Source organism: Podarcis gaigeae, assembly GCF_964106915.1.
Source record: "Podarcis gaigeae genome assembly, chromosome: 7".
NCBI classification, from domain to species: domain Eukaryota; kingdom Metazoa; phylum Chordata; class Lepidosauria; order Squamata; family Lacertidae; genus Podarcis; species Podarcis gaigeae.
In genome coordinates, this window is record NC_139683.1 from 49,978,373 (window position 1) to 49,993,529 (window position 15,157).

General features: G+C 42.7%; 1 protein-coding gene across 1 annotated transcript; it reads left to right on the forward strand.

Annotated features, from left to right (window-relative positions):
• Positions 1-3,040: 3,040 nt before the first annotated feature.
• On the forward strand, positions 3,041-14,901 carry CIDEA (cell death inducing DFFA like effector a). Its single transcript, XM_083746713.1, has 5 exons — positions 3,041-3,190; positions 8,303-8,459; positions 10,664-10,810; positions 11,969-12,153; positions 14,314-14,901. Exons 1-5 carry the CDS (start codon positions 3,147-3,149, stop codon positions 14,438-14,440), a joined length of 660 nt encoding a protein of 219 aa, XP_083602839.1. The 5' UTR covers positions 3,041-3,146; the 3' UTR covers positions 14,441-14,901.
• The last annotated feature ends 256 nt before the right edge of the window (positions 14,902-15,157 follow it).

Sequence of the window (15,157 nt, forward strand, 5' to 3'; positions counted from 1 at the left end):
ATGATATTTTACTGTCTATTACTTCTGTTTTCCAATGTATTCACATCATGTTACATAGCACTTGGGAGTAGGGTGAAAGATAATTTAACTTTCCTTAACCTGTGATAACTGGTCAAGCTAAAATTTAGTTTGCTGGGCCAAAGGGAAAGTTAATACCGGTAGTTAAATTAATATCCAGTGTTTCCACTGAAAGTTTTTGTGAGTCTACTGCTCATGCATCTTTTATTAAATGATTTATTTAGCACTTGTGTCCATTTTATTTAAGTGAAAATTACTTTTTGGTGATTAAAGGAAAGGGTGATTAAAAATGGTCATGCTCATAGCAATGATTTCATTATGTCACTGTAATGTTGTTATCTGCTTACTAACAAGATATTGTGCCTCTGGTACTGCTTTGCTTGTCCTTTTTGAGCAGCAATCCTAACCCCATTTCCCTGGGAGCAACCCACTTTGAATCCTGTGGGGCTTACTTTTGAGTAGACCTTGTTAGGATTGTGGTGTGATTTAACCAGTTAGGAGTCTTCATAAAATAAGTTATTGCTAAGCTCTATAACTTTATGAAAGGAAAGATGTGTTACAGTGTATGTGTCTGAACCCACGTGCGTGTCCACCACTTACATGTATTCATACACACACTATCAAGAGGTTTAGGATCTTTTGCTGGAGTTACGACGTGTGTTCGTTATGAAAATGTGTTTACCCACAAGAAGTTCCCACACAAATAAATATTGGTTTATTACATGAAATGAAAGTGACAGAATTACCGTATATAAATGCTGCTTCAGACAGCAAAACTGCAAGTTGAACAGGCAGCAAAATGGTACAGTACACATATGCCTTGATCTAAAGAGTGAAAGAATCTAAAACTATTCTCAAAATCCTACAGAAAGCAAGAGTGCCAATTTTGCCACACAACTCACATTAATAGCAAGACAAGAAATGGAGGGGAAGGGTATAACTGTCCTTAAAGTGAAGCATGTCCTGGTTCCTTGAAAGTGTTGAGTCTCAAGATCCTTGTTGGAACTTGGAGAGCTAACTAACCATTGGAAATATTGGGCTTTTGTATTAATTTTAGCCAATATGTTGTAATAGAGAAGAGAGGGAGGCTTTGAGATGAGCAAATTACTATAATTTCAATGATTTTATTCTTCTGTTGTCTCTTCCTAGAATTTCCTGCCTACTTGAAATTTGAAAGAATATAATCCTAGTGAGCAATGACTAAACAGGTTATCCTTGTTTGTTTCCTGTTACCTTTCTTTTATCTTGGTGGCAACCATACTTTCGCAGGAGCTGTTGATTAGATTTATTGGTCACTAGATTAATGTGCTGATATTTACACAAGGTGTTAGAAGCTCAGGATGTCTCCTCCACACATTTGCAATAAGACTGGCACCACAGTCAAGAGTTCATAATGAGGATCTCTTTTTCAGTGAACTCAGTGAGTGCAATCCTACCCATGTCTACACAAAAGCAATTGTGTCCACCCTCAGGTAAATGAGGTAATGCTCTGCTGCCTGAACTTCAGGCCTTGAAGTTCAGGTAAAAAATGTTGCACATTTCTCAGAATTGAGCCCTGGCACTAAAAACCAGACTTCAACCCCTGTATACATTAATTCAGTGACCTACATAGGATTCTTAAGTGGGAGTGGTGTGTATATCCTGATTCTCTGCAGTCTTTATATCATGGACACTTCCAGCCTCTCTGTCACTGTGTTTAAATTGAATTATAACCAAGTTAAAATGGATGGCTGCAGTGCTGATCTTCCTCTTGGTCTGTTTGAGGGTGAAGAGGAGGAGGGCTTAGTAGCCTGGAGGACAGCTCTTTGGCAAGCTTCAGGTCAGATGCAGGAGAAAAATATAATTTGGCCAAGGCACAGGGAAGCCTGTGACCTATTTCAACCAAGCCCCATTGTCATGTGAGGAAGACTGGACCTTGACTATAGAAGATGTCTCTTAAAACATAATAGTTATATTTACACTTAGGGCAATTCTGTGGTGATAAGGGAGCAGGGCCATGTTTTGAGCGCTGCCCCTGAAATCACATCTTCATTCTGCAGCACCTGTTATGTGAGGTTGTGTGCAAAGAATTCTTGACATGTGAGCATCTACCAACACAAAGGTAGATGCCTAATTCGGACACCTACATACTGCTGTCCCAATAGCACAGAACCCCTATACGCGTGCAGGATCTTATACATAAGTTTTATTTACAGATAACCACACACAAACCCTGCTTGTCCTGGGAAATGGGTGCAAAGGTGGTGGAAGGGCACAGCCTTTAAAAGCTCCCACAATTGCCCTACGTGTGAGTAACACGTGACCAGGGCTGATGTTTCCTCATGTACATATTATCTTTGTATTTATGGGGCACCCAGAACTGCTAATATTTTGTGGAGCCAATCAGTTGTGATAGCATTAGGACAGAACAGGCAACATTAACGAGAACAGCATCCTGCTGGGAGGGGTGCCAACTTGAATAAAATATGGGGGAGGGGGCGCGGGGACAAGTAAGCCCTGCCCTGTATCAAAAGACATACTATTTGAATGGCAATGCCCATCAACTCCAGACCCCTCAAATATTTTGCTGGGGGCAAAGGGTCAATGACCCTTAGGTGCTGGTTCCGATGCCTGCTGATCTAGGCCTCGGCTGTTGACATCTGCCCCTACTCTTTCGCTAAGAGACGTCTCATATCTCTCTGGCTCCAATCCTTTATTCACTAATCAAGAAGTGAATTTAGTGGGGCGTTCACTGTGTACCGCCTTATCGCGCAACCCTATGCACGTGTATTCAGAAGCAACTCCGCGGGAGTTGCAGGCTATCTGGGGCAGGGTGTGCTAAAGCCTCCTCCTCATTGTCGCACGTTACCACGGGGGTGGAGGGTGGAGGTTCTTGTCGCCCCCTGCACACACCCAGGCAACCCGCCCGCGCTTTGGCGCCTGCGCCTTCTGCCGCGCCGGCCGCGCGCACAGGCCCTTGCCTAAACTGCGTCCCTCCCGAACGGGCGGTTTCGCTGCGCGCCTCCGCCCGTCGGGGGCGGGGCTGCAAAGAGCGACGCCTCCCTGGAGTCCCTGGGCTCATAAGAGGGCCGCGGCGGGAGGGGGCGCAGACGGCGTTGCTCGCTGGGAAGGAAGCCGAAGGTGCAAGGATGGCGGTGGTGTGCGCGCGCGATTTCGCCGCAGTTTTTTTCCGGTGAGTAATCGCCCAGGCGCCTGCTACCCAGGCACGTTTACTCGGGAGTAAGTCCCGTCCCGCGGCGACCTTCCTTGGGCGCTTGTTGCCCGATATGCACACATGCAGTTGCATCTATCTATCTATCTATCTATCTATCTATCTATCTATCTATCTATCTATCTATCGCCTTTACGTTTTCGGGGAGCTGGGGTGTCAGTGCCTGCTTGCTTGCCCCCTTGCTCGCTTTCCTCCCTGGGAATGGGCAGGATCGGTCTCCTGAACTCCTGACCCGAGCAGCACCCCTTGGTCTCCGGCTCCGCCACCTGCCACGTCCTCTTTGTCCGGCGCTCAAATCCGGACTAGGTGGCGCTCTTCTTTAAATCCAAGCGGGTTTTCTTTGTGTCTTGGAGGGCAGGGCGGGAGGGAGGTCGGCGTCGCAGGATCCGCAGCTCTCAGTGGGTCACACGCTGTTGTGTTTTCCTTGAAAGAAGACGACTATCTTAATTGGTTGCTTGGAAGTAGATCATCTAGCCTTCCAAGATCATCTAGCCACCGGTTGAATGGACTGGAGGCTTTCTAACTTGAAACCAAGGGGCGGGGGAGGGGGTGGAGCTGTGTGACTCCAGCTTATGGGGTTTGGGGAAGCAGCTTCCGACCTAGTGGCCTTTACTCATAGAACGACGTGACTTGCTACACGGCAAGAAAAGACAGACGGGCCTCCCGGTCTGTGGTCTAAACTCAGGTCATACCTTTTGTTAGGCTCCCGTAAGTGGATGCCCTTCACCTTTTTCTCCCTCCCACGACTGGATGCTTGAAGCCGAACATGCATGATGTTAGAGCCACAGTCCATCTTGTACTCCTGTTGGATGCATTTCCCACAGCTTCCATCTGATTTGAAGTCATAAACCGTGTTTAAGCAGAGATGTGTACATTTGAGACATCCTTTGAGCATGTGCAGATAACAGCCTCAGGAGAAGTGGGGAAAGGAAGTCAGGGAAAGGGCATCAGGCGAAGACATCACCGCCCCCTCTATGGTGTTTATAGCAACATTATACAATGGGGGTGGGAATGACCTTGTTGAGTTTTAAGCCACAGTCTAGCGCTCTTCTCTTTTATCTAGATAGGGTTCTTTGCCTTGAAATGTCTTTTGTCTCTGACTACTAGTACACTTGAAATAAACTACCTTTTGGATAAAGAAGCTTCGCCCTCTGAAGTGCCTCTTGGAACCTGTTGAATGTTGCAGGTCAACTTCACATCCTCTTAAGTAACTTTCACAGCACACTAACTGCTCTCCTGCACCACATGCTAGTGTGCCCCACCACACAATTTGGGAGTTAACCAGCTAGTGCATTTCTACAGCATTGCTGGCTTGTTTCAGATGGTTTGTATATTGTCAGCGAAGCAGGTATAGCAGGTATCTCGTAAAGCAGCTGTTGGGGAAGCTTATTTGCTCATTGGGATAGATCCTTATCCAGATCAGCCTCAGAGGTCAAAGTTAACCATTTGCATGTCAGTTGCATGATGTCATTATGGTGCAACATGGTTCCTGCTTGTCAAAATCCCTTGCACACCTTTGCAAGTCTTCCCAAAGTCGTCTTTGCAAGTCTTTAAATCCAATGTTGGAGGTTTAAAAGAGGAGGCAAGTGCTTTAACACAGTGTTGTCTTAAAGTGGCAAAGCGCCCTTTGAAGGAGGCAGGGAGGCTGCATCAAAGAGCGCTTTTGCCAAGCACTTTAAGAGTGGATGCACTGCCTATGTCACTGGTGCCAACCCCAGGGGTCCGTGCCCCACAATAATATATTTGAGGGAGCCACACACCCCAAGTTAGTGGGCACCACCAGACCCTGCTCTGCCTCTGGCTTTTCCTCCTGGTCCATGAGGGAGGAGGAGGAGGAGGAGGAGCTGCTGTCAGCCATTGACCACTGCATCTGACTCTGCCCCGGCTCCTTCTCCAAAAACACGATACAACATTGCGCATTGTGCATGTGGCATCACATGCACACACCTGCATGTAGTGTGTGTGACATTGCACATTGTCCACGTTACATTGTGTAGCCCCCCCCCCCCAGTCTTCACAAGATGATGCCAGTGACCTGTGCTGCTTTCTTTTTCATTTCCCAAAAGGAGAAAGAAAGACGTGTGTTGCAAGCAAAGTCAGCAGAAGTGATTTCTTCTGTGCAGTACCTTTGCTTGTAAAATGCAAGTTACAAGTTGGGTTGGGGTGCCATATGGGCTTTAATCTGTGGTGGTGACATCTGTTTAGCTTTTCTCCACGGAGAGCTCTTGCCACAGTTAATCCTTTAATGTGTTTGTAAAATTACTTTTTACTTAAGACCTGTCAGTGCGGAAAATAGAGTCTTTCTGGAGAGAAATGTCACAGGAATCGGTTCCAAGAATAACTTAAATCTAGATACCACGTATAGCTTGAGCCACAGTGACCCTTGTGCAAGCCTTGGATAAATAGCCAAGTTATTGGAGTTGTGCTCTATAAATGTGAAACTCTTCTGAACACAGAGCAGAAATATAACTGTCTCAAGGGAAAGGTCTGCCTGAGCAAAACTTATGACATGTCTGTTGGCAACCGCAGACTAACATGGATTCTTGGCAGAGTATTGTTTTATAGGACTGCAATCTTTGACCTGATTTAACCAAGTTGGGATTGTTCCTAAGTAAGCTTTATATGAGTAGGCTGCATATCCAACAACACAATACTGTTGCTTAAGTGAGGGCATGGCTCTGACTTTTTTTTATATAAAAGCATTAGGCAAAAATTGATCTGCTGTAACCAGATTACAGAATTAAATATAGGGCAATTATGGCATTAAGGAGGCACTCCTAATGCTGTGCCGGGACAGTGGTTGAGTCACAAATAACCTAATTTAAAGGTTTGTGTCCTAACCTATCATCCAATATGGATCTTTCAATTGTAATTAACCTTGTTTCAAGTTGCCTAAGCAAAGTGCTTGGATATAGGTATACAGTGAGATGAAGTAAGATCCTGCAAAAGTATCCATTGGCAATCAAGGTGACTGGCTAAATGCTTATAAATCTGAAGTGAGACTTTTATAGACAGCCTGTAGAAAGTGCTATGGCTGAACAGTATAAAGGACTAGCCACTGCCATCCTAATTGTCGGCTGCAGTGTTTTTGCTTTTTGCAGGGGGGTCCTCTTGGATTGAGTGCAACTATAGAAGCACAGGTGATGTTCGTGGCTAGGAGTGCCTTTTACCAGCTTATGCTGTCAGCTGTGACCCTTTCTTTAGGAAGCATATTTTGTCTCAGTCACACATGTGCTGGTTAAAATCAAACTAGACTACAGTGGTACCTCGGGTTAAGTACTTAATTCATTCCGGAGGTCCGTTCTTAACCTGAAACTGTTCTTAACCTGAAGCACCACTTTAGCTATTGGGGCCTCCTGCTGCCGCCGTGCCCCCGGAGCACGATTTCTGTTCTCATCCTGAAGTAAAGTTCTTAACCCGAGGTACTATTTCTGGGTTAGCGGAGTCTGTAACCTGAAGCATATGTAACCTGAAGTGTATGTAACCCGAGGTACCACTGTATTTAACATATACTTTGTTGGGCAATCTTGAAAAATGGCTTGGAACTGGTACAGAATGTCAGGATGTCTGATGAGGGTTAGGTGTTTGGGCAAACCTGTATTGTACATATTAGCAGCCAATATGTTTCTGGGTCCAAGAAGTACTGGCCTAGACCTTCAAAGCCCTAAACCTTTGGGTCTAGGTGATTTGAAGGATTGCCTACGCGCATGCAAGCCTGGCCAGGCCTTAAAATTTATCTTGGGAAGGAAGGATGAAAGAAGTCTGCGAACTTGCCAAGGAACTGATAAGGTTCATTACTGAGTCATCTGCAGTTTGACAGATCACTCTTCTTCTCAGGCAGAGAGGAAAAATGGTGAAAACAGGTTATTTATTGGGACAGAGTGATTTTTGCATGTTATTAAAGTTGCAAAACAATGAAGCATGGGATGGAGCAATGGAGAAATTTCTGAAACAATGGGATATCAGCTGCGCCCAAGGCATGATGGAGAACGTCAACAACCGGGAAAAGATAGACGTAACATTTTATAAGGACAGGAAGAAACACCAATTTGAGTAATTGGTATTAGTAATTGTATTATACTTTGGTATTGCTATAATGAAGCAATTATTGGATTGTAATGGAAAATTAATAAAAAATATTACCAACAAAATTTATTTTGGGAACCCTAGATAATTAAAATGGCAGACAGTAGACACAGAACCATCTCAGTGGTGGCCTCACACCTTTGATAATTCCTCCTGAGGAAATTGTGGACCGGATCCTTTATCTTTAACTGGGCTCCATTCTAATCAGGTTTTTTAATGTTGTGCTGAGTTTCTACTGTTTCCATTAATAACAAGCTAAAATTATCAGTAGTGTGTTGTATTTTTAGCCACAGCTACTTAACCTTTGTAATTATAGTTTATGGAATTGTTTAGCCCAAGTGTTTTAGAGGTGGTCTGGTAGACATTGTCATATGTTTTTTGATAGTCAAGTGTGAATATAAGATTCCTCAGTTAAGAGGATGGGTCCTCTTAGGCATCAATAACTGGAACAGGAAGCAGGAATTAACATGCTTATCATGAGATACATGCAAGAAGTGAATTTAGGCACTAACAGTAATTTATTTGCTCCTTACAGCAGATGGGCCCTATTATATATTCTAGCAAAGACTCCAGTTACTAGTCTGTCTTTTAAAGATGCTGTGCTAATATTGGAAACAGTAAATTAGACCATGTTTAGGGGCCCAGCTGGCAAACACACACTATTCTGATCAGCTGCAAAGATAGTCAGATGGGTTTTACTGGACGCTGTGGGGATGACACTGTATAGCTCATAGTTACATCTATAGATCAAAACAATCACTGTTGGATCAAAATGCCCCTTCCCTCAAGTGCTTAATATCTCTTTTTCTAGCCTGGAAGAAGGTATATATTTAGCAATGCATGAATTGCTCTGCATCTAGGCTGCAGGCTGACATGAATTATACCCATGATGCTACTGTGTACTAGAAATGATTTCCTTGCTCTTAAAACTGAAACCATACAATGAACATAAAAAAATAACAAACCCCAAACTGCTTTCTGTTCTAGATCTCTGGTGTCAGTGGGAGCATCTCTAGGGTCAGTAACAAGACAGACCCTGTTTGCACCTCTTCCAGCTGCAGCTCGGCCCTTCCGTGTTTGTAACCATGACAGAAGCAGTCGGAGAGGAGTTGTTGCAAGCACCCTAGAGGAGCTTATTAGCAAGGTATGCCTCCTGTCAAAAGCACAAGCCTGATGATCATACCAGGACCTCATTATCTCAGCCATGTGTTCAAAAATTCTTGCCCCACATACACACAGGTGATGTGTGTACACTACAGCCTCCATCAGCCCCAGCCAGGACATAAAAGGCAGCAGGTGGGTGAAGGCTACTGTGAAGTCCTGGATCTAGCAGGGGTGTTAACTTCTTGGAGAAGTCTGGTCCTACCTGTTTGTCTTAGCTCCAGTCATAGCTGTATTAGATGCTCAAGATACCTTTTCCATTCCAATTAACTTGGCACTCTAGTCTAGAGAAAAGTTCTCCACTGAACCTGAAGATACATCTCATCCAACAAAAATCCAAAACCTTATTGCATATCCCCAAGGCTCCTCCTCAGGTTATGTCAGTCCCTAAGTGTTAGGAGAAGCAGGACAGCAATCAGGTCCTTTATCCACAGTGAATTGGTCTGAAGGTCACTCAGTGAGCTTCATAGCTGACTGGGGAGTTTCACCCAGGTTTCGCATGTCCATGTTCAGCATTCTGACCATAACACCATGCTGACTGTCTCCGCACATGATGTGGAGCTGCCCTGTTGTAGGCCCCCTTTGGGGTGTAATTAATCACTGTGTTTCAAAGTTGCCTATTTGTAGTTTACCACTGGACCATGAGCACTGGTTACACGTGCATGCCTTCCATGCAACAGTGACCAGCGGTTTGAACTCCCTGCCCTTATCTCATGAGGCGATTTATATCGCCATGAGACCAAGAAGAGAAATTTGTAAAAAATTGGCCAGCTTTTCTTGCGCAACTTAAGTTGGCAGTGCAGTATACTTGTATTAAACAACACTGTAATATCATGTCCTTAACCCATGTCCTCCTTTCCCTTTTTTACTTTTTATGGATTCAAAAATTGTGATAAAGTTTATATGGAAAATACATCTCTTAACTGAACAAGTAGAGCAGAATTGTGGGAATTGTCCCCACAAACCACCATTAACCTGATTTGTAAAATGCAGAGGTGTAGAGTGGATTGCAGCTGTCCTACTTAGACTAGATTAGGAGGCTGGTGAGATGGCTTTGGATTATGCCTGGAACCAGTCACAGCACCAATTGCTACCTCATACAGTCAAACCTCGGTTGTCAAATGTAATCCATTCTGGAAGCCCATTTGGCTTCTCAAACGTTCGACAACTGAGGTTTGGCTTCCAATTGGTTGCAAGAGCTTCCTGCACTCAAGCAGAAGCTGCATCGGACATTCGGCTTCCGAAAAACGTTCGAAAGCTGGAGCATTTACTTCTGGGTTTTTGGCGTTTGGGATCTGAAACGTTAAAAAACGGGAGCAGTTCAGGAACTGAGGTTTGACTGTACCAGCACTGGAATGCTGCATGGATGGAAGACCATCTCAGAATCCTGTGTACAGTACTGTAGAAAGAGGATGGGAGTGGGAATGGATCGAAATGTAAAGTAGTTAAGGTGATTTGGATAATAAAGGGCAACTTGCTTTGTAGCTGTAGGAATCTAGACTGCTTCTGCAAGTCACACTAATAATGCCCTCTCTTGGCAGCAGAATTTCTTTAAAATCTATTTTCGATTTGAGTTCTAATCTGCAGGGCTAAACTAGATGCATCATTGTCAATATTCACTTTTAAAGAATGTAAATAGCAGCCACAGGGAGGAATTTAACTCTCCACAACCACCAAATCTCTCAAAGTAATTTGTTTTGGAAAGAAGTCCTCCATTGTCACGGATGGGAGCTTTCCTCCTGATTGAAAATAGCAAGGTCTCATGCATGCATGCATGCACACACAAAGCCAGCACTGCTGCTTATATGTGTGTGTGTGTGTTTATTTTCTGTTGCATTCATATAAAGCCTAGTTTGGTCCTAAGCATTGACTTTCCAGTGATAAAAATAAGCACATTTTGGAGGAGGCTTGAACACCATGTGAACACAGGGCTTCATAAATTGGGGCAGATCTGATTCTCTTCCATAATTTTCTCCATTCAAAAATAGCTGGGCCCATGTTAGCTCAATCTATGACAGCTTAATCTATGTAGAATGGTGCATGCAAATAACTTAATCGTACAGTATCTGAGATATAGACATTCACGCCTTTGATGTGTCTTGCCTCAGTAGGGGGTAAGTAAAGTAGGATTGCCCTGAACCAATAAGGCATTTGGAACTACGTTTTGCTCTTCTGTCTGTATTTTAGACCTTAGATACCTTAATGATTACTGCTGGGCTGATAACACTAGTTCTGGAGGAAGATGGCACAGTGGTGGATACAGAAGACTTCTTCCAGTCCCTGGGAGACAACACACATTTCATGGTTCTAGAGAAAGGACAGAAATGGAAGCCAGTAAGTGTTGTTCTGAAAATAGTTTATTACAGAAAATAATAAACTTGATATGCCCTGTTTGCTTTGAGTTTAAACAAAACTTCTTCAGTCTTTCTAATTACAGGCTTAATTACACCCACCAAACCTTGGAGATCAGCCCACCAGGAAGTTTTGGGCAGACTACCCCTCTCTTTCCCATGCTTAATGTCATATGTGACCTCAGGCATGGGAGACTCCAGGTCCCACGGGAGCAATGCAGATTCGGGCACCAGATTCTGAAAGTGCCAACTTGTTGACGCAAAGGAAGAATCGGGAACAAACTTCTTCTACCTTTTAATTGCCAGCTTGAATTCAGTTCCTGGTATTGTGTCTGCTTAGTTACAAAAGACAGAATTGTTTCCATCTCTGTACTGATGTAAGCATTAATAGATAGGTCACGCCCGTGAAGCCTATTGTAATAAAACTAGGTATGCTTCTTTGGGAATACATCCTGTTGAACAAAGTAGAACTGAATGTGTGTTTACTTGGAAGTAAGCATCCAGAGCAGAGGGTGGCAGTTACAGGACAAAACAGTGTTTCTCCATGAGAGTAAATAGTCATGCCAATTAGCTGGTAGAATTACGTTTTTTCTACATATATTGTTTATTCCCCCACCCCACCCCAAGAAGTAAAACCATAAATTTAATAACTGAACACATTACAGAGGTTAGGTAGCTTGAAGGTATAAAACACAGGACAAAGACAACACTACCTCCATGGATGACTAGTGAGATAGAGAATGATATCTCCTGAACCAGTCCTCTGGTTCAGTAGAAATCCTGAAACAATAAATGTTATATCTGACATTATATCACTTGTGTTAAATCTGGATACTGAGGTTATTCTCCAGTGTCTCTCTAAGCTTTTTAACTAAGTGGTGGTAAAAAAAATATTTCCCAAACTGTTCCCAAATTTTTCAAACAACCTTTACCGTATTCCAGTAATTGTAAACTTCCAAGGGACTCAAGAGCTTGATTCAAAACCCATTTTGGTGGTTAAACCATAGTTCAAAGGCTATTGATTAATTTCTGTTCTCAATAAGTTAATTAGTCTAAAAAAACTCCTACAGGGCTCTTGGGTGTAGATAGGTGTTGGGAGCTGAAATATTTCACACACTTGTTTTTCTTTCCTCTGAATTAGGGGCCAAGACCCTGCTTTGCAGCAGTACAGCAGCCAAAGAAAATGGGGGTGGCAAATATCACCTTGGATTTGTACAAAGTGAACCCTAAGGACTTCATTGGCTGCCTAAATATCAAAGCTACCTTTTATGAAATCTATTCTGTGACGTATGATATCCAATGCATGGGAGCAAAGGCTGTACTGAGGTAAGTGTGTGCCTCTAGTTCAGACTCAACCATGCATAGGTGAAATTACACCCAAAAGTCCACAGCTGAATAACTCCCTTATTAAGACCAACCCAAAAGTCCGACATGTGGCAAGCTTTCAAGCCCTCTGGAATCCTTCATTGGACAAAGTGTTAAACAAATCAGTGACTGTTAGGGTGAGGGAAAATCAACAAAAGTTGGGGTCAGTGTTGTAGTAATGAGACCATCATGGATATTTGAGTGCAAGGTGGAGATTGCATGTGTGTGATTCCATCCCAGGTGCCACTGTTTATCAAGCTGCATACCTAGGATTCTGGGATAAAAAAGCAATGGCTGTTGTCCCCATTCATTGACAAAATAAAGCCTTCTTTTCCACATCTTAAACAAAGCACCTGGGTTCCAGGGTAGGCAGGGAGCACAAGTAAAGGGAAACATGGCAATGAGTTACATTACAAGAAGTTGTGCGGAGAGAGAGTTGTCCCAGTTTGCATCACTTTACACTTTGAACCACATTTGACACTTTAACGTCCATACACCTGTTTTGGGATTTGATATTTGTCTGCCCTACCATGAATAGCTTGCTGGCAAAATTTGCCACCTAACTGCTCAGTCTCTACGGCCGTCCACTTATGAACAAGATAAGATTCACTGGTCCAAGTTCAGATCCTTAAAGTACCCAGTACAAATGCTGCACTGATAAAGACTATAAAAAGGAAATGCTGAAAGTGAAATTTCAAAGAGGAGCTGAAATGCCAGAGCTGCTGTTTCTGTAATGTCAGTCTTCTTAAAAATAAATTCAAATAGAGGAAAAAAATATTGATAACTCTGCTGTCTGTTCAGATATCTTAATGTGTTGTGCTATGGAGGCTAAGCAAGCTACACCTGATTCCCTAGATACATGGTGACCTGCTAAATAAAGGCATGAGCAAGTTGAATGTTCAAGGAACTGGCAAGCTTATGAAATGACCTGAAGGTTCTTGATGTCTCAGACTCTCTGAAACACTAGGTGGTGGTAGTGCCTAACATTTCTGAAGCAAGAACTGGAGTGCAATGATAAGGAATTCCCTATAAAAATGTGGGAGTTACAAATGCAGAAGGACTCCTGCAAATATAGCAAGCACTGACATGTTTCTAGAAGTTATTAAAGTGGTGATAGTGGGATAATATCCAGAAACAACAGCTTTGGATCTGTTAAGGTAGGCTACTGGTTTGATCCTATATTTTAATGCTTGCTGTAGCATGAGGAACCAAGCGAATATATATTATAATTAATTCTAGCAGTCCCCTGTAGGAAAGTATGAGCCTTTCTGACTTTCAGGTTAAACTTAATTGCAAAGTAAATATACTTAGAATGGCAGCAAAAAACAAAAAGAACTTCAGCTTGGTATTTGAACATAGGCATAGAAGTTTAATATAAAATGGCTAGAGCAGGCATAGGCAAACTCTGGCCCTCCAGATGTTTGGGACTTCAATTCCTATCACCCTTGACCACTGGTCCTGTTAGCTAGGGATGATGGGAATTGTAGTCCCAAATTGCTAACAAACTTTAAAATACCTGGATAATTAAAGATTGTTACCAGCAGCTAAAATAACAATGTTGGTGTCAGGTGAGATTGAACATTCCATAACTGGGATGCTCCAGTTGAAAAGTCTCTTTTTTTGCTGACCACCTGATGGTGCAGGATATCAACAGATCTTGGAATGCAGGCAGGTTGACATGGGAGTCTGTTTTCTCCAGGTAGCTGGGCCCAAACCATTTAGAGCTTTAAAAGTAAGCATCCGGCTCTTTGAATTGGACTTGGAAGTGAATGCTGCCAGACATTCTGCACTAATTGAAGCTTCTAAACCATCTTCAAAAGTAGCTCCAAGTATAATGTCACTGCCATCAGCCATGATCTGATAACCTTCCATTTGGCTAACTGGCTAGGCTATCCCTGTCCAGAAGTATTCTGCGCTACCAGTTGGTCTTCAAGCAACAAAGCTGGATCTAGGAGAATCCTTAAACTAAATGTGCTCTTTCAGGAAAAGTGCAACTTCAGAAAAAGTGCAGAGCATGTGCTGGTGTAAATTGTATATGGACAAAAGTGATGATGTATTCTCCTTTTGTGCAATTTTTTTTTTTTAACTTCTGTCTAAGCTTAATGTGTTTCTTTTTTTAAGGAGGATACTTCGATATCTGTCACATATGGCACAAGTTACGGGACATGTCCTTCTTTACACTGGAACATATGTGCTACAGTTAATGGGTGACTATGAAGAAGATCGGCTTAGAAATGGAAAGCGCTAACTAAAACCAGCATAAGAGCCTTTTATTGCTGGTTCTGCAGCTGATACCTAAGCATTTTTAACTTAAATATATTTATAACTTAACACACTAAATGGTCAAGCGGCACTCTAATGACCAAAAGTTTAACTAAAGTAGCTTTTTTCATGTACAGGTTTTTCATTAAGATAATGATGTCATAAGTGTAAAAATATGATTGGAATCTTTTTAATGCAGTGGAAGGAGAAGTTTTTCATAGAAATTACTGTGCCATAAACTTCAAAAATGAAGAGTTGTGTGAATAATGGGAAGCAGGCATTTAGTGACTTATCAACTGAGATGTGTCTGTTAATTAGCATATGAACAGCCATGTAGCAAATTCTGATTGGAGGTGGTGACTGTTTGTAGAAGTTTAATACTAATCTTGCCTACCACTTAAAACTGTTTTTCTTATAAATAAATTTCCAAGCTTCAGTATTTCAAAACTACATTGTTGTGCCATTTCTCAGTACCATCTATCACTGCCACTGCTGCAACAAAACATGTCTCTCCTGTATCGGCGTCTTGCAGCCACAACAGATGCTGTAACCTTCCAATAGTTTGACTTCACCCGCAAACGCTCACTCCATTGTCTTCTGAGACAGACTGATGTCAATACAACACACTCACTAAAATCTGAAGCTTTCAGAAATTTTCACACAACCTTATGTAAATAGTTCAAGTGCTTCTATTGTCACCATC